The sequence below is a fragment of the Triturus cristatus genome, chromosome 9, assembly GCF_964204655.1.
Source record: "Triturus cristatus chromosome 9, aTriCri1.1, whole genome shotgun sequence".
NCBI classification, from domain to species: domain Eukaryota; kingdom Metazoa; phylum Chordata; class Amphibia; order Caudata; family Salamandridae; genus Triturus; species Triturus cristatus.
The window spans coordinates 941,574,594-941,598,607 of record NC_140592.1 but is presented as its reverse complement, the minus strand read 5'-3'; the positions used below and the strand labels follow the sequence as shown (position 1 = coordinate 941,598,607).

Here is a 24,014-nt window from a genome sequence, read left to right as displayed (position 1 = left end):
ATATTTGAAAGATGTGGTGGATGCAATGGAGCTGTGTAGAAATGACGCCCCAAGGATTGCAGGGCGCAGGACTCCTATTCTTTTATTTGCAGTAGACACCCTGTTGGTGTAGAAAACTCCAGCAGCATTCAGCTTCTCTTAGACCGGTTTGCCAACTTTTGTAAAAATCAGGGATTGGAAATAAATTTGAGCAAAACCAAGTTTATGGCCATTAACCCTCATAGGGCCTTTAAAGGGTCCATTATTTTGAGCGCAAGCACCCTGAATAGGGTGTCTGATTTTGATTACTTGGGCATCAGGCTCACTTCAACAATGTCCTGGGTTCCTGAAATTAGGAAAGGTGGCCGTAGTTTGTGTCACTTTTTCTCAGGGATCCTAAGTAAGTACAATTCCTCCATAACGCGCCAGATCTCCTACACTTAACATCTACTACGCAAAGGCGGTAGGAAGTGTCCTATACGGAGCCGAAATCTAGGGACACATAGGACTATCATCTTTGTCCTCAGTCGAGAATAATCTTCTTAAAACATTATTGAACCTACCTAAGAGTACTTTAACACTCCCTTTACTGTGGGATACTAGTGTAAACTGTATTGGGAGCAAGGCTAAACTTAGACCTATAACATGCTGGCAGAGTTTGAGGTCAACGCCGGCTCTGGAAGACCATTATAGAGCTTTTAAGGAGATCGTTGAGCTGGATACGGGTGACAAAATTAAATGGCTAAGCAACCTTAGGGCATCACTGACACAAGTGGGCTTAGAAGATTACTGGGGTAATGAGCCCCACATGAAATCCCTAGCCAAGGTCTGTGTAAAGGAACTGTTATGGACCCATGAATACGCCTCAGAAGTTAGAGGCAAAAATCTTGAAACCCTCTCTGTTGAGTTCATGGATTTTAAGAATCAGTGTAAGTTTGAAGACTTTATTTGATTATATCCTGATCCCCCTAGTGAGGAAACTTTATATTAAGCTCAGGCTTGGAACCCTTCCTGTTAAGTCTTTTGGTAACAAGTGAAAGGTTTCCCATGACTAGAGTATTTTATGCCCCACCTGCCTACGAACAGATGAAACACTCACATTATTTTTAATTCTGCCTGGACTATGTTCGCCCAAGGAAACAGTGGTGTGTCCCAATTTGTAGGCAACTTGGAACCAGAGTGCCACGCTGCAATTAGATTGCTGCGTGTTGAAACTGTGGAGAAGATTGTGTGTGTGGCTGCCAAGCTCCTGCCTTGGAGTTTATTAGGGAAGACATGGCTTGGCAGTCCGGGCTGGACTGTTCCCATGCAGCACAGGGTCAGACTGATTTGCATATGGCCATGTCTGAACTGGGGTGGTGGAGTGAGCTAAAGAATGACGATGGATTAAACCAAGATCAGTTGACTGGGGGTGAGTGTTTGATTTGCTCAAACGCTCCGTCCATCATCCCCTTTGGTATAGCTTTGGAGTTTATTAGGGCAAACAACATGAACAAAATGTAAGAAGTTATTTTTATATACAGGGGATTTTTAAGGTTTTGTCCATCATATGGTTTTTCCTGCACAGAAATGAAATGAACCCATAGACACTATACCGATACTTGCACTTTACACCTCTCCCTTTATAGTTATGAATGGGCTGCTTATATTGTTTGTATAAACATCAACAGTACTTTTTTCCCAAGCATCTTAATACCTTGAACTCCCTTTTCCCTCCGTTCTAATGATACTAAGCCTTTTGAAAATGGTTTATGACTCTTGTACTCTGAGGAAGACGCACCATGATACCAGAGATTTAGTGCTCGCTAAGGATACGCCAATCAATGCAATGACCTCGAGCAATTACCATCCTTATGGACATTATTTAAAATGATGTTTTAAAGGTGCCAGCTGTTTTTCTCAATATTTTGTATAATTATATGCAGTTCTTGAAAAGGATATGTACACCCAATGTTATGATCACCGACAATTACCATCTTTGCTGACACCATTTCAGGAACTGGTTGTGCATAATGTACGAGATACTCGAGCACACTTGTGCAGACAGTTATTTGACTACGTTGTGCCCTTCTGGATTTTAAACCTTAACTATAATTACACTGCTGGTTTTACGTTGATTACAGGCACTGTCATGTTTTTGACGTTGATTCCAAATGGTATGTATTTTTTAATGTTCTACGATTGTTTTATGCTTTTAGCCGCAATAAAGTATTTGATTGATTAACCCAAATACAGATAACCCTGGGAGAGGGCATCGTTTACCCTATTTATACACACTGCATGATACTGAAATAAAGAGCACTCAAGCATGAACTTAGCAACATAGCAATCCGTTTTTAAATTCAAATATTATTTTATGTAAAATAGTAACCCGACATTGAGTACTTTAGCATGCCAAGACTTTTTTCTTGACAAATTTTTGCAGGTTTCAGAATGGATATAGCCATACACCAAAATTGAACAAGTACAACTGACAATAACTACCAGAATACTAAGACCTAAATATTTAAGCTTGTTGGTCGTAAATTGTATTATTTTATTACAGTAGGCCCTCCAACCTGGTGTCAGTGATTAAAGTGCAAAACAGACATTGACAAATTTCTCCATTATAGCGTTAAAAAAATCAGAACTATCCTTCATAAAAAAATAGATATAGTGAGTTTTTGATTACGAGATTAGATTAACTAAAACAATTATCATTGATTTTTGTGATTGTTTAATATGAACTGCAAAGGCATCTACTTTGAGAGCCACATTTGAGAGGAAAAATTAGCCCTGCTACATTCCTAGATAGAGATGATGTGCCCTTGATGGATTCAAGCTTGGGGAACAGAAGAAATGTGAGGCGGAGGGGTTTAGATCTTTCCTGTTGATGGGGGTCCCAAAAGTCTAACATCTAGCATGTCTTGGTCTCTAATCTCAAAATATTAACAAACCAAGTGGTAACCCCCCACTCCCAGCTGTCACTATGTTCTTTCACAACGAAAACTCTACAGTTAGAAACATGGCTGAGGCCACAAGTTTCTTGAACCTTGGCCTCCCAGCTCATAAACAACTGGAACATATGATTATGATGGACCTGTGTTGGAGCTGATCTGGAGACTGGAAATAAAATCATTTCTAATCACTCTATAATTTGTTGAGGTGTCCACAGCTTCAAAGTGTTCCTTTCATTGAGAAAGGTCTATGAATGCCAGACGCTGCTTGCAAAGAATACTCTGAAAAGGCTACTAAAATTATCCACTGGACTCAGATTTTGAAATGTTAGCACCTTTGGCAGACTGTTTATGAAAGCATAGTTCTTACCAAGGGGAAGCTTGCTAGCCGCATCCGGACCCTTAGTTTTCTTCTTCTTTTTGCCTACTCTGGTGGGAACTGGAGGTTCATATTTTTTCTTCTTATCCTTTAAAATAAACAAAGCAGTACATGTTTCCGATTATTGTCATTACCACACCTTTTTCGGTAGAAGAAATCTTAAGCACAAGAACCATTTCATAGGTTTCAAATACCATTAACACTCACCCCAAGTACAGCACTCAATAAGATGATCTCCAAAAAGCATAATTTAATCTGCTTAAAAAAACTATGCTCGGTCAATGTTTTGTTAGTTTTCAAAACAATATTGTGATTACCTTGAGAATGGCATAAAAACAAGGGCTGTAACAGGATAGCCCAATGATACTAAGCTGCAGACTGTTTATGTGACAAAAACGAATTTCTAAATGTACGTACATATAAAAGTTTATAGATATGCTGTTTTTATATAGTTTGCATCCTGTTTACGCCAGAGTACATTTAACTACTTGTATATGATTTTTTTGTTTGCTCTTGTTGTATTGCTGCAGATTTGAAGTATTTGACAACTATTCAAGTAGTAGTATTTTCTGGTATCTACAAATTGTTTCCTGCTTCCCAAAAACACTCAATTACACACTGATCCCTCATTGCGTTTCTAAATGAACAAATAATTATTCAAGAAAAATCAAATTTTAATTTATAATGCATCAATATCTTTGCAACATTGATTCCGACATTGCTAGTTGGCCATGTTTAAGAAATAATACACACAAATGGAGCCGCTCCTATTGGAATGACCCGGACAAACAACTGAGTAGTGTCAAGTGACTGAGTGTGGACATCTCACTAAAAATTAAAAATTACGGACTGGCCTCACACACCACCTGGTGTTATGCTTCATCATCGGCCAGTCCTCGCCCTCTAAAAACTTGGTTTGATAGAGGGCGGGCATACACCCGACGACAGGGATGCACTTCTAACTAAGTGGGGCCCAAAGTGGATAAGTGAGATTAAAAGCCATTATAGTAACCTCATTCTCCATTTAATGATTTAGGAGACTATATGGTTTATAAAAACAAGTGTACGGCGCAATTGGGAAAATTATTATCCCCTCGCCGTATAATCATTGGTCTGAAAATGGGTCGACATGTTTCTGCCTAATGTCAACAGCGGTACTCGGCATTCATCAGGACCTTAGATTTTACCAAGAAACGGGCTCCACTCTTACCAAAATTATGGTTAACTGGAATCAGCGGTGGAGGGACCGTGGTCACTCTCTGCTGTATATATATGGGTCACAAAAGTACCCTACAGCCTAAACTCCATATACTCCATGGGAGGGGGGAGTAAAGGAGAACCCCTGTAGTCAAACTTTCATCAAGGTGCGTTCTCCACGGGATCACCTAGCTGTGTACCGCACTCCTCCCCGGTGTTTAAGAAATGCCAGACACTGCTCGTTGTAGAAGCATTTTCAGGCTTTCAGGGACAGTTGCGCTGCAATCTGTCTTCAATCAGAAGCAGTAATCAATAGTGCATTAGGATCTTTGTTTGTTCCCCGTGTGTGAACTCCAGATGGACAATCCCCATTGGAGATTTGACTTGCTCCATGCTACAGCTGTAAGACTGAAACTTGATGGCCTGCGCGCCTCAATGCATATTGATACGGTCGCTTTGAAATTCTCCATTTTGGCACTCGTATTGACTATCTTTAATGCACTTACCCTGTCAAGGGTGACTAAAGGGACCACAAGACATTGCAGCAATACCCCCATCGGCTGGCTGGTGTTGGCGCTATATAGCGGGAGTCTTCCTTCTGCTGTGTGGACGCACTTGCTCTGCTTACAAGGACCACAGGACCTTGCAGCAAAGTGGAAAAGTCGCAATACCCTCATTGGGCAGCTAGTGTTAGGGCAATATAGCATGACTATTCATCCCGCTGCACGGGGTGCACTTGCCCAGTCTAGGGGGCCTACATGGGCCACAAGACCTTGCAGCAAGGGGAGGAACCTCACCCCCCCCTCCCCCCCCCCCATCGGCAGGCTGGCGTTGGCGCTATGTAGTGAGTCTTCAATTCCGATCTTTTAGGGTTAACCGTATCTAATCCTAGCAGGTGATATTAACACAATTTTTAGGTGAACTGGTTGTATCACGTCAGTCACTGAGCAGGAAGAGGAGACCCTAGGCAAGTCGCCTAAAGTGGTCTGTAGCCGCTATGCAACTAGCATCACAAACTATCTGAAGTACTGCTAAGAGATGATGCTCCCTTGGATGCAACCCCAGGCATTGAACCATTAGTTGGGAACAACCGGAGGGCGATCAAGTGGCCCAAAATAAAAAAACAACACTTCTACCCTTACAAGAATATATAATCTTCTTAGTATATATAATCTTCTTAGTTCAGCCCTAGAGCCATACCTGGCTTTACTTCATAATGAACTTACTATTGCCAAAATTAATCACTCCCTTTTGATGCTCTAAAGGGTAAATTTATGGGGAGGGGGCCCCTAAAGCCAACAAGCCAGGAAAAATAAGGTACAATCCTTGGTACACTGGAGTGTGTCAGAAGTTGGATTGGATATGATCCAATCTATCACACCTTGTCGCAAGAGGACGATATAAGCATACAGTTCAAACATGAAAAATTAAATAGAACAACAATTGTAATGATCATCTAGAAGAGATAACAGGTCGTTCTGGCAGATCATGGCCCATGGCAGCCTAGAAGGGTGCACATCATTTTATCATTTTATCCAGCCTCACGTTTGGGTTACTAATTTTTCTAAATTGTACTTCACATATATTAAGAAAGAGTATGGATATTTGTGATATCCAAGACCAGCAAAACATCCTTAAAAGTAGTGCGGAGATTATATTTTCCATTAAAGACTCGATGGAAGCCAGAGAATCACTTTGTACAAGAAAGGCACATTGGTCCTGATAAAGTTCTGGGAGATCTTTACCAGATTCCTCGGGCGAGGCTAAAATCATCAAGGTTTACAAAAAAGGCGACAGGAGTAACCTATCTACTATAGGCTTATTAGTCTGCTAGACAACATACAGAAGGTGTTCTGTAAACAGGTTCTGGTAAAATTGCAGGAATGGATATGCAAGGCAGAGATCTTATCTTTTCAGGCTGGCTTTTGAACCAATGTACAGTGGATCAGGTTTTTAAACTGGCCCTAACCTTATGGAAATACCTCAAGTTAGCCAAAGTTCACTTGTATGTATCCTTCTTGAACCTGAGGACAGCCTTTGATCTTGTTCCCAGGGCCAACCTCTGGGACCCTCTCAAATTAATGGGCATCCCCACACAGCCTAGTTTTCATCATCATTAGGCTAAACGATAAGAACTGCACTAAAACGATATGGGGAAAACAGGGACAACTAATTGTTAGAATTCCCATAGAGAAGTGTACGCCAAGGATGTGTCCCTACGCCTACCCTATTTTACTTATTTATCAACGATGCATTTAGGTACCTGTCTCAATGCACCCGTGATGCTCCAAAATTACTTGGTAATTCAATTCTTAGGTTATTTGTGGATGACAACTCGTTAATCTCAAGAACTCCAGCAGAATCTGCTAAACAGATTCCAAGCTTTTTGCAAATTAAAACGTTTGGAGATGAATACCTAAAACAACAAAGCTTAGGATCTTTAGACCCCATAAATCTTTCTGCAATAACTTGAGATTGGGAGATACCACTTTAAAAGATGTTGACCACTTTGCCTACCTAGGAATAAAGATAGATCATGCTCTAACTTGGTACCCACAAGTTCAGACATAGGACAACTACTGTACATAGAGCCACAGCCTAGATCAATATCACCAGCTTTAGGGATTATAGAGCCACCAATCAATCAGCAGCATACTATGCGGCAGTAACCTAGGGTATGGCTAACATCACAGACCACTCCTCGTGCAAAAACAATTGTCAAATCTCTTTCTAATTTACCACAGAGCACCCCAGCTCTCTAGCTAGTTTTTAATGTTTCTTTGAAAAGAGTTGCAAATTTTGCATAACTCGGACCATTATTGTATTGGGTCAGGCTGTGGACAACACCAGAGCTTGAGTCGTATTGGGATGGCACAAGAGATTTTATAGCTAGATAAGGGTCTCTTCTTGAACTGGCTGTGTCACATTAAGCTTTGACTAATAGATTTAGGGTTGGAGAGAATGAGGACCGACCCTATGTCTATTAATCGATCAGCAAGAGAGGTCTTAAAAATATCTTATTGGGCCTAAGTTGTAGAGAAATGGCAGACAAACGTTGAACCTGGTATTTTGACTGATACATTTTTGGATAGAAAATCATTACCAAGTTTCGAAGTTTTCTTGGACGAAATTGTTTCCCAAAGGACCAAAACATTACATATGAAAATTAGATTTGGCACCCTTATGCTCAATTGCATTACATGTAGGTGGGACAGCAGGAGGTAGAACAGCAATTTGTGCATGACATGTGACACAGGGAAAGAAAATAATGAACAGGTCTTGTTCTTTTACCCCAGATATTCAGCGAAAAGAATGAAATGGATTCTGCGGTTGTGCCGCAATCGACAATTACAACCAGTCTTAAGAGTTTTGAAGTCTGACACGAACACCGTTATTATTTACAGTAGCAGTAAGTTATTACTTTCTGTGTGGTTCCGACAGTAAAGATTAGAGCTTTCTTTTGAATTGTTTTAACATTTGCCTTCTCTCTTTGTATTTTTAACAGTGCAATTTGCACACAGTATACAATTGTTGCATGAATCTTGAATGATTCTAAATTGCTTTATGTTGTACGGGGTATCATCCCTGAAATAAACATTTTACTACTCCTAACGACTATCTTCAATCATCCCATTTTCGGCATTCAAAAAGGCTCCACGCTTTCAATATACACATATTTGCTGTACCAACTGATGGCATTTATAGTTGTAATCGCTCTTGAAGCTGGGTCTGGGTAAGTCACACTACAATTTAAGATTGCTGTCTTTTAAGAGCAATGTCTCTTTCATGGTCCTACTAATTATTTCATACTGCCAATAGATATGAATTTATACTCATATTAGCAGTGGAGTGATTAATATTTGCTTACCTATGTGGAATTTTAACTAACAGATCCCACTTGTTTTGCAGCTTGCCCCACTCAAGAGTGATTTTTTTAGTATCCCTTCAGACTGCATAGGTATATGGCACCTCTGCATCGTTTTAAACTTGGTGATGGTATTCAGTAGTCAGTCATATTAGCTTTATTCGACAATTGTGTCAAAGCAGATGCACAAGAGCTTAAAAAACATGACCGTTGGTTAGTAGGACATTAAAATAATTTTTTCCAGTAAGAAATGTAAAATCCATTAAAACAGTTAAAAGCATTAAACAATTAAGCACTTATGAGTACTAATTACATTTAAATTTAAGATGGGTATTACCACTATTTTGCCATGTACAAAGATATTCATTAATGTCAGCCTGTGCCATGCCATAAGATATCTTGGTGACAGTATGAGAAAATTGCTCCGAAAGTGTCAAATGGAACCAAGGAACTAGAAACATGTAATATACACATAATCAATAATCAGACAACTACCCAACAGAAATTGCGTGAGATCTAATAGACCATGCCCAGCCTAAAAACTTTGCCAGGGCAATGACAATAGGTGTAATTGTTTCTGAGCGCAGTCATCTGAGCGCTGTCATTACTTCTAGTTCCCAACAATCTGCAGATTGGGGATAGCCACATACGACGCGGGCCGTATAAGCTGGGCAGGCAAATAGTAGATGGGCCAAAGACTCCGGGTGTGCATGGCAAACAGGACAAGAAACGTCAGCTTGCATTTCCCATCTAGCCGAAAAAGACCTTACTGGCAATGAGCCAACTCTAAATTGGAAATATAGCTTCCTGTCATGTGGCTTTGTTATAATATCCCAGTAAACTTCCAGCTTATGTAGTGGCTTATGTAGTGGCTTCACGTTTAGAAAGTGCTCCGTTAGTCTTGAAGAATCACTATTTCTGACGATGTGATCGGTCACCCAGCTCCAATATCTTTGCTTCAACAGAGCTTTGGCTGGAAACGGGGTACTTTCTGGGTTCTCCCATAATGTAGCCAAGCCAATACTTAATAAAATTAGTCTAATTTCCTGCAACCATACGATTTTTTTTATGGCAAATTGCTTGCTTGGTATTCAGTAAATAAGACCGGATTCCTCACCCAAGATGAAGGAGTATATAAATCGAGGGCACGATTCTAAACTTGCTTTTGCCGCTTTCAGGACCAGGCACTAATTATCTGGCTTTTTCCAGCTGTTCCATAACTTTATTAGTCCTTATGATAACCGTAATACTGCAGAATAAGTTGAAACGTCATTGATACCTCAACAAACAGACTTACCCTATTTTACAATAGATCAAAAGACCCTGTAGGAACAGATTCCGAGATACACTCAGCATATCGTCTCTTTGGTCATTTGTTTTTGTGGTGCACACACGGTCACTTTTATTATCTGTTTTATGTACGCAAAAGGGACATCAAACACCTGCCACTTTGTATGATGTAAAGATTTTAAAGCAATTATTGCTATACACACAAGTCGCTAGCTACATGCCAATTTCTGCTTCTAAACCACGAGTTGACAAATAGAAGCATACATCTGCAAATGTAGCATATTATTTCTAATTGATGACACTGACAGACCTTTTAAAGTCCAACAGAAATGTTCACCTTTTTTTTTTTTTTAAAGAAAAAGTGGTAGCATACACATATCCAGTAAGAAAATGTTTCATTTTTACAAAAGGGGTGACAGTCGACCCACAATCAAACATGTAGAATACAGAATTTAAACAAGCAGTTAACACCTGACGGTATTATAAATTAAATGCAACTGATATGTATTTTACAGATTACGTACCTTATCATCCTTCTTCCCACCCCCTGGACCATGACCACCACTTTGACTTTGCCCCTGTAAAAAGAAATAAAGGTTATCATGAAATCGACCAGTCTTGTTACGACGCAGCATTCACATAGAAGTATTCCACACAAGTATGTTTAGAAAGCCTATTAAGAATACAGCCGTAAAGGGTATCATGCTAATTTCAAGTGCAAAATAATATAAACCCACTGGAATATTTTACTTCAATAAGCTATATAAGTGACAACACTGTTGATGTGCTAGAAGTCTCACATAGTGCCATATGTTTTGGGACTGCAATTGTTCTGTAAAGACTATATATTTATCCAGTTATGTTTCAAATGGGGAGTCCATAGGAAATACTATTTGTTTTCTCTTAAAACGTCAGTGTAACGAATCTACACCAAATTTGTCAGTGACCTGACCCAAATATCTATGATTTTTCCTTCAAAATTTAAAGCAGATCTGTCATGGGGTATTTTCATTTTTAAATCCCTGCATTTTTTTTTTTGTTTACTGAGTCATCTGCACAGAGTGTAGAAAATACGGGCATTACCTCTTGCAGAACAAAGGAATAGTTGTTAGTCTGCTAGATCACCTGTAAAATGCCAGTAGGGGTGGTGAAAGGTCAGGCAGAGACAGATTTTCTTGTGAAGGATGGCAGTATCAGCATCACATGATGAAAATTAAGCATAAAACAATCTACCGGAGGAATCTGTTCCCAGAGAGTGAATATGTGAATAACCAACTTTATTCAGTTATTTCTAACCATAAAGGGCATAACTTGAATAAATACAAACATTAAGACACCCAACAAAACAGAATCACACTTTCTATGAACAAGGAAGATCTTTCTTTTATTTTGTTTGATTTGATAAAATGTTAAAATTATGAAGGGAATAGCAGCATTAAACTAAAATAAAATCACTCATAAAATACTATTATGTTCCATGATGTTATCCCTTTTACGATTGTCATGTCCTGGGTTTCCGGGTTAACCGCCTCTTATTTTGTGTAGTGACACAGGTTAAAATTATACATGTTGCCAGGTGGGTGCTTAAAAAACATGTAACTAGTAAGTCCATTTTCTTTTTGATGCCCATGGGTTGACTTGACTTTGTACTGAAATTTATTGGTGTTGGTCAGCTGTAAGGAGTAGCTTATTTACCATGGTAACAAATTTTACTCCTCCTCATACCAGTGGAATAGATGAGCCGCCCAACCAACTAAGGACCGCTTGCATGAAGGTACATATTTTTAGCTCTAGAAAGAGCAACTTAAAGAGTATCTTCCTCTGTGCCATGACTTTTGGGCATGTGCACGAGATGACTTATCGATTCCAATTTGTAGCCGCATAATCGGCAATTTGTGTTTTGGTACCCACCCTTCCATGTGGGGCAAAGGTCTTTGAAGTCAAAATGAAAGAGCACACAACTCTGTTTGATTGCTGGATGAAAGGGTGCAGTGACATATGCTTGAGGCCTCAAGTTGTTATAAGAGTTTCTCACTGCCCATGCGTTCCCCCGCTGTTCTAGAATGTTTTTATCTGAAAGGAATGACAGCTTTTTTTATGTGAAATTACTTATCTCGGCAAATGCAGCTAGGCCCATCTCGCTGCCCCATGCTTTTTGTAACTCAAGGTGTACCAGAGTTTTCTCAAGATGAGCACCCCATGAGTTGGCTTGTTTTCTCTCCACTTGAGCCTTTTTTCAAGCCAACATGGATTATTTAAGGTGCCACTATCCGCGGCACGAAGTCCCCCACACAGTTTCACAAAGGTTTTTATTTGTTGATATTTCTGGTTATGGACACTGAAATCCAAGCGTACCTAGGCTGGGGAGGACGCTTAGGGAAGACTGAAGACTGCTTTATAGACCTTTGTTTGGAGGTGATTTGAGATTTCTATCTCCTTGCCATGACATATTTCTAGACCGTAAGTCAGGGTGGGTGAAGTTGTGAAGCCACCATGGTCAAGAGGTGGCCATGTGACGGACCTCTCAGTTTCTTTTTCAGAACCCTGAAGGCATATATTAAAGAATGGGCTTTTGCTTGTAAAGTCGTAATCTGGTTGGTAAACGACAGCTGGCATCCCAAGGTGATTCTCTGGTGTTTATATGAATGTTCTGACTCTGACTCAACCTGCTTGCCTTTAATGAACCACTTGTGCTTATTATATTTGAAGTCCACTAGACGCACCACTTGTTTTCCACACGTTCAGCTCTAGCCCTTGTTGCTTGATATAAACTTGTCAGTGTGTTGATCAATCTTCGAAAGCAGATTCGTGTTTGGCTTAAGACGACAATGTTATCAGCATATGATTTTTTTTATTTGCCAGAATAGGTGGATGGCTATCAACATTTGACAATAAGAGAGGTTTATTGTTACCCAACCCTTAAAAATGTGAAAAGCTGAAACTGTATGGTAACTCACTCTAACAGGCAAGGGCCTCTGAAAGGCCAGTATGATTATGGTACAGGTAATCACACTGGTTTGTCATACATGTGATTGGTTGCCTATACTTCTGTTTTTTATGTGGTTCAGATAGCTCCTGCCTAAAAGAATGAAAGGCAGTGGAAGACCTCTGGGTACAAATTTATATGGTATTTTTTTTTCTTTTTTTAATGTTTCATTTAGTGCCAGCAGGCAGCATCTGCATGTGTAATATGGACAAATCATGACGAACATTGGCAATAGCTATGCAACAAAAATATTTATACATGGGTCTGTATTTTTCCAAATCTGTTAACAGAGTGTAAGAAAGGGAAATACTTATACAAAGAGTTGGGGTATATATGTTCAACAAGTTAAAGCTCCAATAGTAGGCTCAAGACAAGATACAAATATACAGAATATTTGTATTGTTTAAATTATCTTATTAGTACATACATTCTTGAGCTTGATCCACAAGAGATTATCGAAATGGGCACCAATACATGGTTATAATTTATTTAGCAGGCCTCTACAAATTTACTTGCCTAATCGCTATTGTAATTCCGGTTTTATCAGGGCGAGCTAAATTTCTTCTGGTGAGGTAACAAACAATAGGTGTTCTGTTCACTCACAAAGTGAAGGAGTATTAAAGATACCTTTAAATCTTGTTTTTACATTGTCACATTTAATCTGTGTTCAGAGAAAGAGGTCAAAAGTCAGTTTGCATCTACAATTACTTGCAAAGTTCGAGGGTTTTGTAAAATGAACTGTTTCACAAAAGTGCTGTGCAAAAAAGTGTGAAATGAAAGGCTGTTGGATGGAAAGTTTTCTTATAACATTTGAATAGCTAAAAAATGAACTGTACAAACATTTCAAAATAAGTTTCAGTAGTTATGAAAGCCCTTGTGTTTTAATTCTGTGTACTGAGCAAAATATTTTAATAGGAGGAGGACAAATCAGAACACATTACTTGGTGATGCGCAAATGATAAATGTTTGCTGAAACACAATTACCACAGATTGTTTATACGTAAAACCACGTGTTAGTGGGAACATTTTTGATCATTTCAATGGAAAATGTGCTGTCTGTAAATGACAGTGCACTACCACCTCATGCTGTAGTTATATATTTACTAAAAGGGAGTTTTTGAAGATGAACTGAGAAACATTCCTTCCCCTGCCCTGATGGCAATGCGATTAGTGAACTAGGGGTCAAGTGAGGGGTCAAGTGTACCCTATATGTGGGCTAGATTCTTATTATGCATGGAGCAAACATTAGTCTATTAATAAAAAACAAATGGGCTTTTTGTACAGCAGGAATGCTAAACTCCTCTACTGGAAGCTGCTTTTATATGTAATAATTTAAAAAAAAAGGCAGATCTGCAAAATAAAATATTTGCCTAGGATGACATAATGAGACCAGTTTATGGGTCAAGTACATTGCATTTAGGTCGAGTAGCTCATTCAAGTTACTAGACCTGCAGGTCCAGTAACATTTATGAATTTTTTTAGGCCTGTTTAGGGCTGCATGTGAGCAAGGCTTGTGTTTAGGTAGTTTCCTGTCCTGTTTCTGAAGTGCTATACATGTCTGAGAGGGGCCAGTACACTGCTGCGTTTAATGTTCCTTTCCAGCTTATATGGAAGTAAGCTTCCACTACCATGTATAACTTGAGAAATAAACTGCTCTACTGCTACCTGTACTATAGGCATTCCGTGTCTGAGGGAAGCTTGCGCTATAACTTCACATGCTGTCTCTATTCTCTATGTGTTAGTGAATATTTAGAAACATTTTAAATACACAACAAACTAAAACTACTGGATATCAATGTCTGTTGAGCTATGGAGTCTTCTTCAAACAACTTAAATGGACTTGGAGACTGGCATGTGTTTTCAAAGAAGCTGCTAAAAATGACTGATAGATAAGAGACAGCTGTGTGCATATGGCTGTTAGACATCTGCAAAATGTTATACCCGGTCTTGAAATAGTAGGTTGTCTGCCAGAGGGAAGCACTCCTGCAGCAATGGTCCCTGAAGACATATTTGTAAGATATAAGTAGGAAAACTAAAATATATAGTTTCCGACATGGATGAGGAGGTGTGGTTCTTCTATCTATTAATTGGTCGCCCTGCACCTACCACATCACAACACTAAATGGGGAGATTATCACCAACCACAAACGATATTTAGTATCCATACTTTGATGTCCTGATGGAGACCTCTGACCCTTTGGCCGAAACTAAACATGTTGGCTTGTGTGAGGACGAGATGGTGATTGATAACCCTACAGTATCATCCATTCATCTGTTTTTATTGCTATCAGGGCACCCTATAATAAACCTTTTGGATAGTTTTAACATTTCTTTTATTCTGGTGACTGTTAATCCTTTACAGGAACAGTTTTACAAAAAACTCCTGCTCCCACACATAGTGGTAGAGCCCACCAGGGACTTAATTGAGCCCTGGGAGTGGGAAACCCAATGATGAAGCATGACACATTTGATGTGGGTGGGACTCACAATTCCCAGAGATCACTCTATCGGCGTAGATATGTTAATGATCATATAGAGCCTAGCCTTTCAATTGTATGTGTAGTCTTGGTTGGGAGGACAAAGCTTTAGGCATTTTCCGCTCTCCCCTCAATTATGAATGAGTTGGAATGTTTACAGAACACCACCAGGTACATCTTCTACAGAGTCTGCTGTGTGGGGTTCCTCTGGGCCCTTCCTTGAGCCCTACATCATTTAACTTCTATGTTTCCCCGCTGCCGAAATGTATAAGGGCCTTTGGGCTTTAGGCACTGTCCTACACCGATGATACACAAATAGTTGTGTCTATCACTAAGGACACCAACTTTAAAAACTGCATTTAGGCAGTTGCAATTCGGATGGGGAAAAAACTACCTCAGGTTTAATGGAGGCAATATGACTGTCTTGATCTTTGGCAGTCAGTCATCCATATGGACCCATCTGTGGCGGCCAGATATGCTAGGTACATTACCCACTCCAAAGATTCCACAAAGAACCTTGGAGTACTGTTTGACAAAAACATAATTTGACCTTCGGGTTAACCAGGGGGGTTTCGACCTGTTTTTGGATGATCTGGACTCTTAGAAAAGTGTACCCTTACATTCCCCTGCTGGCGCATATGGCTTTGGCACCAAACTCCTCCAGGTTAGACTACTGCAATGCACTCTATCTAGATATAAACAAGACTGTATAGCCAAACTGAAGTTGGTCCAAAATGAGGTGGCAAGTTTGATTCTTGATGTTCCTAAATCGCTATCAGTTTCTGCAGGGATTCTGAAGCTGCACGGGCTACGTGTGCACAAACTTATTACCTTAAAAGCTTTATGCATCGTTCAAAAGGCACTGCATAACATCGGGCCTAGAGAAATTAAAGACGTTTCAATGGTGTATTCCCTCTAGATACCTTCGATCCTCAAGTCAGAATCGTTTAATGGTTCCTAAATACCAAAAGGCAAGGTGGGGAGGCGGAGCCTTTTCGGTGGCCACATTCAAGCTAGTGAACTTCCTTCCTTGTTTCATCTCCAGTTTTCAGGCTCACACCCCATTCCGTGACGCCTTAAAAACCAGACTTTTTATTCAGTAACAGATGCTTTTGGGGCTTGAGATCATGGAATTTCTAGTTGTCTTCTTTTCCTTCTTTAGGACTAACTGCTATAAGCGCCTTGATGCCTTTGGACATTTGTTTGCGCTATATAAATCTTTTTCATTTAATTCTCTGATATAACTATTCTGTAGCATTTCAGTAGGAGATTCTCATGAAAGAAATGTATCTAAATACAAAAGCAATATATGTTTTATTAGTCACAGATTTTCATTGTGTGCTCAGGTTAATACTGTTCCTCCGTCACTAACAGTACAAAATATGGTTTAGCACAGTTGTATCATGAAATGCTTTTTACATTTTCACTTGCCTTAAAATGACCGCCTTTCATCAATGAGCTGAAAGTGATGTGCTCTTCGTTCCGGTTGATAATGTATCACAAATCGTTTACTTTGAATGGATGCCAAAACGTAGCATTGGTGATTAATAAGGATGCTAGCAGCCATTACTAAGCAAGAAGATAGGGATGGACTGGCAGGGCAGGCAGTCGGGGACTAGGCCAGAGGCCTACAGATAGGCCCACCTGTGCGCCATTTTTAGGTCTCGTCTAGAGCTCAGCGCGCAAACTCTGCTCTAGGAGACGACTCTTGGAATCACTTCAGACTTCCAAGAGCCTTCTCCTTGTGGGTGTGCCTCCTCCTACACATCCCATTGGCCTTTGCGTGCGGCTTTCAATAATTGAAAGCACGCAAATGGCCAAAGACGGGTGCTTGTCCTGCCTCTCCTCAAAACTTGCACTCCCATGGCCTAGGGGTCTCAGGAGAGCGCAGGGTGTCATCTGTTCTGGATCAGGTTTCGATGGCAGCTGCATTCCTTACAGCGCGCACCACTCCCGGGCTTGTTCTTAACATCTTCCTGAAATGCAATCTGAAATCTTATTTTAATATTAACGTTGATAGTGGTAGTTTTGCAGGTCACGAGGTTTGTCAGCCGGTTTCCTGGTCCCATCAAGTCAATAAATGTCACAGACACTCCTGGACGGGGCGGAGGTTGTGTCCTCACGCACTGGTCTTGTGTGATACAGCAGGGGGCCCATTTTCACCAAGCCCACTCGCACAAAGCCAGCTTTAAGGCACGTTTTGCACACTGGTGGCAGATTCCTCACTATCTTTGCAGCTTGCTTTAGTTGCACTCTAACTGTGGCCTTTAATTTAAATGGGGATGCTGTGCAAGTTGAAGGCAATTAAAGGGAGATGGAGGTAATTAATAGTTGTGTCTTCGGCGGTGAAGAATCTGGTGGGGCTGCGTGTCCGTTCGCACATCAAATAAACTAACAGGATCTGTGTTGCGAAGGGCACGTAGGCTGCCAACCAAGCGTTCATACTAATGGCTGAGCGGAAATCTGAGAAGCCGACACTTTAGCAGAATAAACCGTGGTCGTTTCTCGAAGGCAGCGGACTGCTGCAAGGACTGACTACTACAGAGGTTGAAACATGTCTTGGACCTGTCCCAGCTCCGCCTGCCGTACTAATATCTGCCAGTAGCGTCTATCTGACGCGCTTGTTACCAGGACCTTTCCGGCTTGTGCCTTACAGAAGTTAAAAGCAGTGCTTAATTTGAGCCGGGCGTGCCACGGCACTTATTTTTGGGACTGGCACTTATTTCCCGTGTCAGATGTTTCCTGGGTGCAAGAAAGGGGAGATATGCACAGATCGGAAAGACTGAGGGAGGGAAAGGCTTCAAAACCATCACAAAGGGAAAAACTTGTAAGAGCAAGAAACCTGCCTGGGAGTGTGTGGTAGTGGATGAGACTACCAGCCTTGGTATTCCCCGTGCCTATGTTGAATTCCGCCGGCTTCTGAGCAGAGCTTCGGTTACCGGCACTTTCTTTCACAAATTAAGTACTGCCTAGAAGTATACCCATGCTGAGAAGTGTCCTGTCATTACCCTTATCTGTGGCCTCTATGTGCATGGATAGGGCCTCGTGTGGCACCACCCTGGTACTCTCCGCCCTCTTATTCCCTGGCTGCGCTTTCATCTGTCTGGCGGAGAATCATGGTGCTGGACTGTGCCGACGGGCACTTATCGCCCCCACCCACCCATTTCTGATGTCCCAACTTCGAACAAGAGCACAGGCGCCCCCTACGGGTACTGTAACCAGAGGCAACTGCTGGGCCAGGTGAAGCAGGCCAGGTTTCACTGCCCGGAGCAGTGTTCAGAGGCGCCACCCCCTTCCTGCCTAGAGTTGGCACCCTGAACTGTCACCAGGAAGTATGATGTGCGCGGCACTGCCCGTCGCTGGCACAGCGATGATCCCACATCCACGCAAACACTTGTACATGTAATTTTCGCCTTGGTCTGCAGTTTCTGTTGGTCAGTGCGAGACATATTGTGCTGTGAAACGTCCACAAATCCCATTCCTAACCACCATGTGGGCAAACACTACTGGCCAGCTGCTCCCCTCCGCCTCTGGCCATACGCCCAGCGTCGGTCTTTGTTCGATAGTGGCCTGGTTTGGGCGGAAGTGTATTTAGCTCCCTCGTTATCGCTGGTGAAGACAATTCGGAAGCAGGGGCCCCCTTTTTATGTCCATAAGGCAGTCTCCCTAGCAGAACAGCGTTGGGCATCTCGACAGACACCATAGCACCTCCCACAACTCTCCTGAATCACCCACTGAATATCTCCATCACCCTGGTGGAGTATTGGGGCTAGTGGGAGGTGAGTGTGGGGGGGGGGGGCTGCATGGGGTAGGTGAGCAGGCTAGAAGGGGGCGTACGGCGTTATAAACAGCGCTTGTGGCGTTAATCAGCGATTAAAACCACTTTACACAGAAGCACTGGAGCTAGTTGAGAATGGTACTGCTTGTGGCATGGCATTACTGAAAACTGCTTCATGCGCCCCTCTGTAGATTGGTGTTAGAAATTGGGTTTTTGGTTACACACCCAGGATAACCCCTACTCACCCCTTGGTAGCTTGTCGGAGCAATCAGGATTATCCCAGAGGCAATGTGTAAAGAGTCTCTCTTTCACTCTCTTACACTCTCTCTCATGAGTTCCCTTCTTGTTAATTTAAATTATAGGTCGAGGCAGCAGGGTGAGCGAGACTTGTTACTAGGTCCTGCACTTTGCCAAAAGCTGGTAGCTTCTGTGGTGTGCTGCATTTGACAAGTTAATGTTGATTATCCACACAATTCAACTCGTCACATTTCCAATCCACACCACAAAATTTGACACCAAACCACATAATGCAACTCAACACAACTACACAACACACCACATAAATCCAATCCACACCACAAAACTCCACATCATGCCACAAAATTCAACAGCGCACCACATAATTAAACTACACCACATACCACTCCACAAAATGCCAATCCACATAATTACACTATATAACACAATCCCACTCCACATATTTTCAGTACACTCAATACCACACAATTACTATCAACATATTTCCACTGCATACTATGCCACATAATTCCACTACACAAATCCACTTCACACCACAAAATTCTACACCACACAATTGCCCAACTAAAAATTCCTATCCAACCCACATAATTCCATTACACACCACATACATAACACATAGGTAAAACAAAATTGTCATTTACAGCGCCAATAGCTCTAACTCAAGCAAATGCAAAACCTATTGTTTTTCTAATGCTTGTTTAATAGGGTGGTTCAGTTGTACATAATGCCTTCCTGGTTATATATAAGGTAACAAAAATGCTTATAACACTTTTCTATTATAACTTTCCAACATGCTGCACAGCAGGCACACTGCTTTACACCATGGCTTAAAGACATTGGGAAAGCCAATAGCTCCGGCTAAACACTTACAAGGTCCCAAAGGCGAGACCTATTGGCTATGCCAAATGCTTGTTTTATCTACCTGCCTGGGCCATCTCACGTTGCACAAGGAAAAGCTGGCGCAGTCTTAGAAAGGTGCATGCATTTTGCCAGCCCACTGCCATACACAGAATGGTGTCAGGATGAAAGGTAACAGAAAATAATAAAGATGAAGAAGGAAAAAAAGGGGGGGGGGGGGGGGGGGGGAAGCAGAAATCAGCCTAGAACTGAAGGGAAACAAACCAAAAAGATGAAGACAAAAGGAAACAAAAGTGTGTAAAGCAGGGGAGAGAGGGAAAGGGAATGAAAATATTAAGAGGAATTGGAGTTCAGCGAGAGTCTGTGGACGTTTTGAAGCTCGACAAGCAGAGGAAGATGGAGAGTAAGACTAGGGTGGAACTTATGGGCTACGAAGTCAGAAAAAGGGTGAGCAGCTACAGTGAAAGCGAGTTATAGTAGAGGCTGGGTGTAAAGAATAGAGAGAGGGGAAGATGCCAGGGTAAGTAGCTCAGGTTCGTGAGGTGGGAAAGAAGAAGAGGCTGTGGTTCAGGTAGAGAGTCAGCAGTGGCGGCGATGTTCGGATTGTGCAAAAACTGCCAAATGGAAGAGGCCAGGGTCAAGGAAAACCAGGCTCAGAATGGAGTGTCACGAACTGTCAGAAGGGCCATAAATACAGGGCAGTTCTAGTGGACGACAGTGCCGCATAGTTGACAGTGGGTATTGAGCATGGAATAGACACACACGAGAGAACACAGATGTTAAGACCAGGAGCACATACTAACACTCAGTGGACCAGACGGGTCGACACATGAGCTAGCCCATTGTGTGTGATACATGACAAAAAGCTGTGTATCTTAAACCTTGATCTACTGCGATCTATAAAACAAAAGCCATGCAATTTCTACTAATGCCTTGACTCCTGTATGAAGTGTGCATTCTTCACTTTACTTGCGGCAAATGTACAAACGAGAGAGGTTCGTAATAAAGGTAAGTAAACAATGCGGTCATCTTGAAATGGTGATGCAGCCCGCAGGCAATTAACATAGTTATGACCGATATGTGTTGAAATGGTCAAAGGATTTGATAATGCATCTCATTTTTAATGCTGAGCCCTGTGGTTACAGATGTAAACGCATTATAAAAGAAAATATATATATATATATATATATATATATATACACACACACACACACACACACACACAAAAACAGTTTTTGTTTTTCAACTTCGAGGAACATGTGGGCACTCGCTAACAACGCAAAACTCCACAGTTGAATATATTGCACAATTTCTATTCAATTCCCAATCTGATAATGGCAGCCGACGCGCTGAGAGAAAGGGAACAAGCAGCATGTTCCCTATGTTTAATGACGAGACAATACCTAACATTGACTCAATTACCCATAATCCATCTAGTAATCCGAGAAATCCTGGCATAAAGGACAAAAGCAAACAACTAGAGAAAGCTATGCGTGCAGAACAGAAAAATGGTGGGAAGCCAAATCCCTGCAGCACTATATTGATGTTGGTCGGATACCAAGGGGTCTAAGAATTTTATTGGCCCCCAGTTATGAAGCCCCTGATCGTGAAATGATGAAGGAATGGGCGGAAACAAACTTGGACTAGTCCCGTAAGCTTTTGTTTATTATTGCGGAAAAAGACTGTCAAGCTATCTGAGGAAATTGACAAGCTAAACAAGGAGCTTGAGGTCAAACTGAGGAAGTGGAAAAAATAAAAAAACTATATGAAAAAAAGATTGAAAAAGGAGGAAGATATAATAAGGGAACGCAAGGCGTTCAAATTTCATCGAGACAGATGCGACTATGAGTGTGGTAGGGTGTTTACTTTTGCGCGCAAACAGAACACCTTAAAAGCAGATAAATCAGGCGCACGTCAGAAAGACACCTTGGAAGTAACAATAACAAACATGCAGCCGGATTTAACATCAGCATCAGATGTCAGTTCCGCAGCTGATAGTGATCCGGAATTGGAGCAACGCAGAAAGGCAAGAGACCAAGCCTCAAGGAAATGTTCCCAAAATGAGGAAGTTGATGTTTTATGCAAGGAACATCTACAATCCCTCCGCCCACGAAAACAATAGGGCAACCAGGGAGCAACAGGAGTAGAAAACGCAGGGAGAGGAGCCAAGCAAGTAGACGGCGCAAGCAACAAAGAGCAGCAAAAACGTCAACAAAAGCAATATTGGAGGAAATAGCACCCAGTATGTCTGATGCAAAACACAGGACAGTCATCAATCTAACAGACACTGTACTAAATAAAGCAGAGCAACAACTTTTGACTTTGGGTCTCTTCTTCTGTCCTGAAAGCTCCTTTAATTACGCCACCACACGAGTCGACATTTACAAGAGTGTTCGGAAACTTAAGCTACAAAAATATTTCAGACAATCTAAATGGTCAAAACCTGGGGCCCCAAATAAAACCGATGATGATACTCTAACGCAGGAGGAAGAAACTACAAGAACGCCCAACAGTGGTTCAGAAAGCAAGTTGGTCGATGTATTGCAAGACTTACTAAATGAAGGAGACACTTGGAGCACAAGTCAAAATAGTTTGTCGTCTCCTACAAATATTCTGTTTCCGTTTTATTAACTTAATTCAACAATGAGTCATAAAAGTATCACAATATACATAAAACATGTTACAGGTCATAAAAACAAATTTGTAAATAGCTAAAATTGTAAAAATCAATTAAACTACATATAATTAATTTCGAGTACGTTTTTTTTTTGTTTTTTAAAAAGGGGATGGAGAAAAGATCACCATAGCTCAATTAATTATACCTGGGACAAGCCTTCATGTCCTGATACTATTTGAGTTTCAAATACCTAGCGATCTTCCTTGACTCGAATTAACCATGCCCATTTCAGGAATTTTGCCATGGCCAATGCAATTGGAAGGCTAGAATCAGTGCATAGTATTCTTAATGCCTCTTCATGTTTCCGTAAGCCAATAAGGCGGCATATTGGTTTAACCCATTTGTTTCTTGGGGCTGCATATAATGGGCAAAAAAACAAGAAATGACTCATCGACTCTATCTTATCCTTACATTTAGGGCATTTATCATCATCAATCCCCACCCATCTAGACGTAAATGCCCTAATAGGAAGGGTTCCTATCCTAAATTGAAAATAAAGCTTCCGATCTAATGGTTTCTCTATTATATACCAGTAGGGTTCCAATAGTGGGTAAGGTTTAAATTCAAGGAAACGCTCTGCGAGGTGGGCAGAAACATTTACATAACACTTTTCGGTAAAAATCATCTCTCAATATATCTTAATAATTTCTGCCTTAGAGGGGAAAACAGTGTTAATCGGGTCATCCCACAGATCCCTCAACCCCATTCTCCCTAAAAGAGATCCAATTGATTTCAACCACTTAATTTTATGAAAGCTATCCTTCTCAATTACTTCCTTGAGTCCCCTTGCATAATGATACAGTTCCTCCGTAGTCCATAGCCTACGCCAATACAATACTGGACGCAGCATGGCAAGATCATACACAGTCTTCTTGCCAAGATCACAAAAGCAAGGGAACTAAAGGGGTGCTTTGGGGGACACAAGTAACTTTCCTCAAAAACTCATTTTCGAAGGTAGTCAGTTGCTTGATGTTAGAAACCCCCCACAACTCAGCACCATAAAGAACAGAACCCAAAACGTTCATCCCATAAATCTCTAGAACTGATCTAATTGGCTTAGTAAAGGAAGACTTGAATCTTTTGAGTAATGCGCCTGCTTGTTGTTTAAACTTCAACATGCCTGTGTCTAACTGCATATTCCAGCTCATATCACTCTGAAGGTTAACCCCTAAATAAGTGAAGGCTTCAATCCGCTCTAGCCGACAATTGCCCATATATATACTTCCTTTTGGCAACTAGGTTCAGTAAGGACCATAAATTTAGTTTTTGCACTATTAATTTCTAGCCCTCGCATGTCACAAAAATCCATAAAACGCTGGAATTATTAGAGT

General features: G+C 41.1%; 1 protein-coding gene across 2 annotated transcripts in view; it reads right to left on the bottom strand.

Moving 5' to 3' along the window:
- Positions 1-24,014, bottom strand: part of PSMC1 (proteasome 26S subunit, ATPase 1) — a 66,514-nt gene that overhangs the window by 22,764 nt on the left and 19,736 nt on the right. The window contains exons 2-3 of one of the 2 annotated variants that reach the window (XM_085626523.1): positions 10,171-10,224; positions 3,286-3,382 (exon numbers count right to left, since the gene is read on the bottom strand). In XM_085626523.1, coding sequence (XP_085482649.1) covers positions 3,286-3,382; positions 10,171-10,224 — 151 coding nt within the window. Of the gene's footprint in view, positions 1-3,285; positions 3,453-10,144; positions 10,225-24,014 lie in introns of both variants that reach the window. The other variant, XM_085626524.1, reaches the window with a different exon arrangement.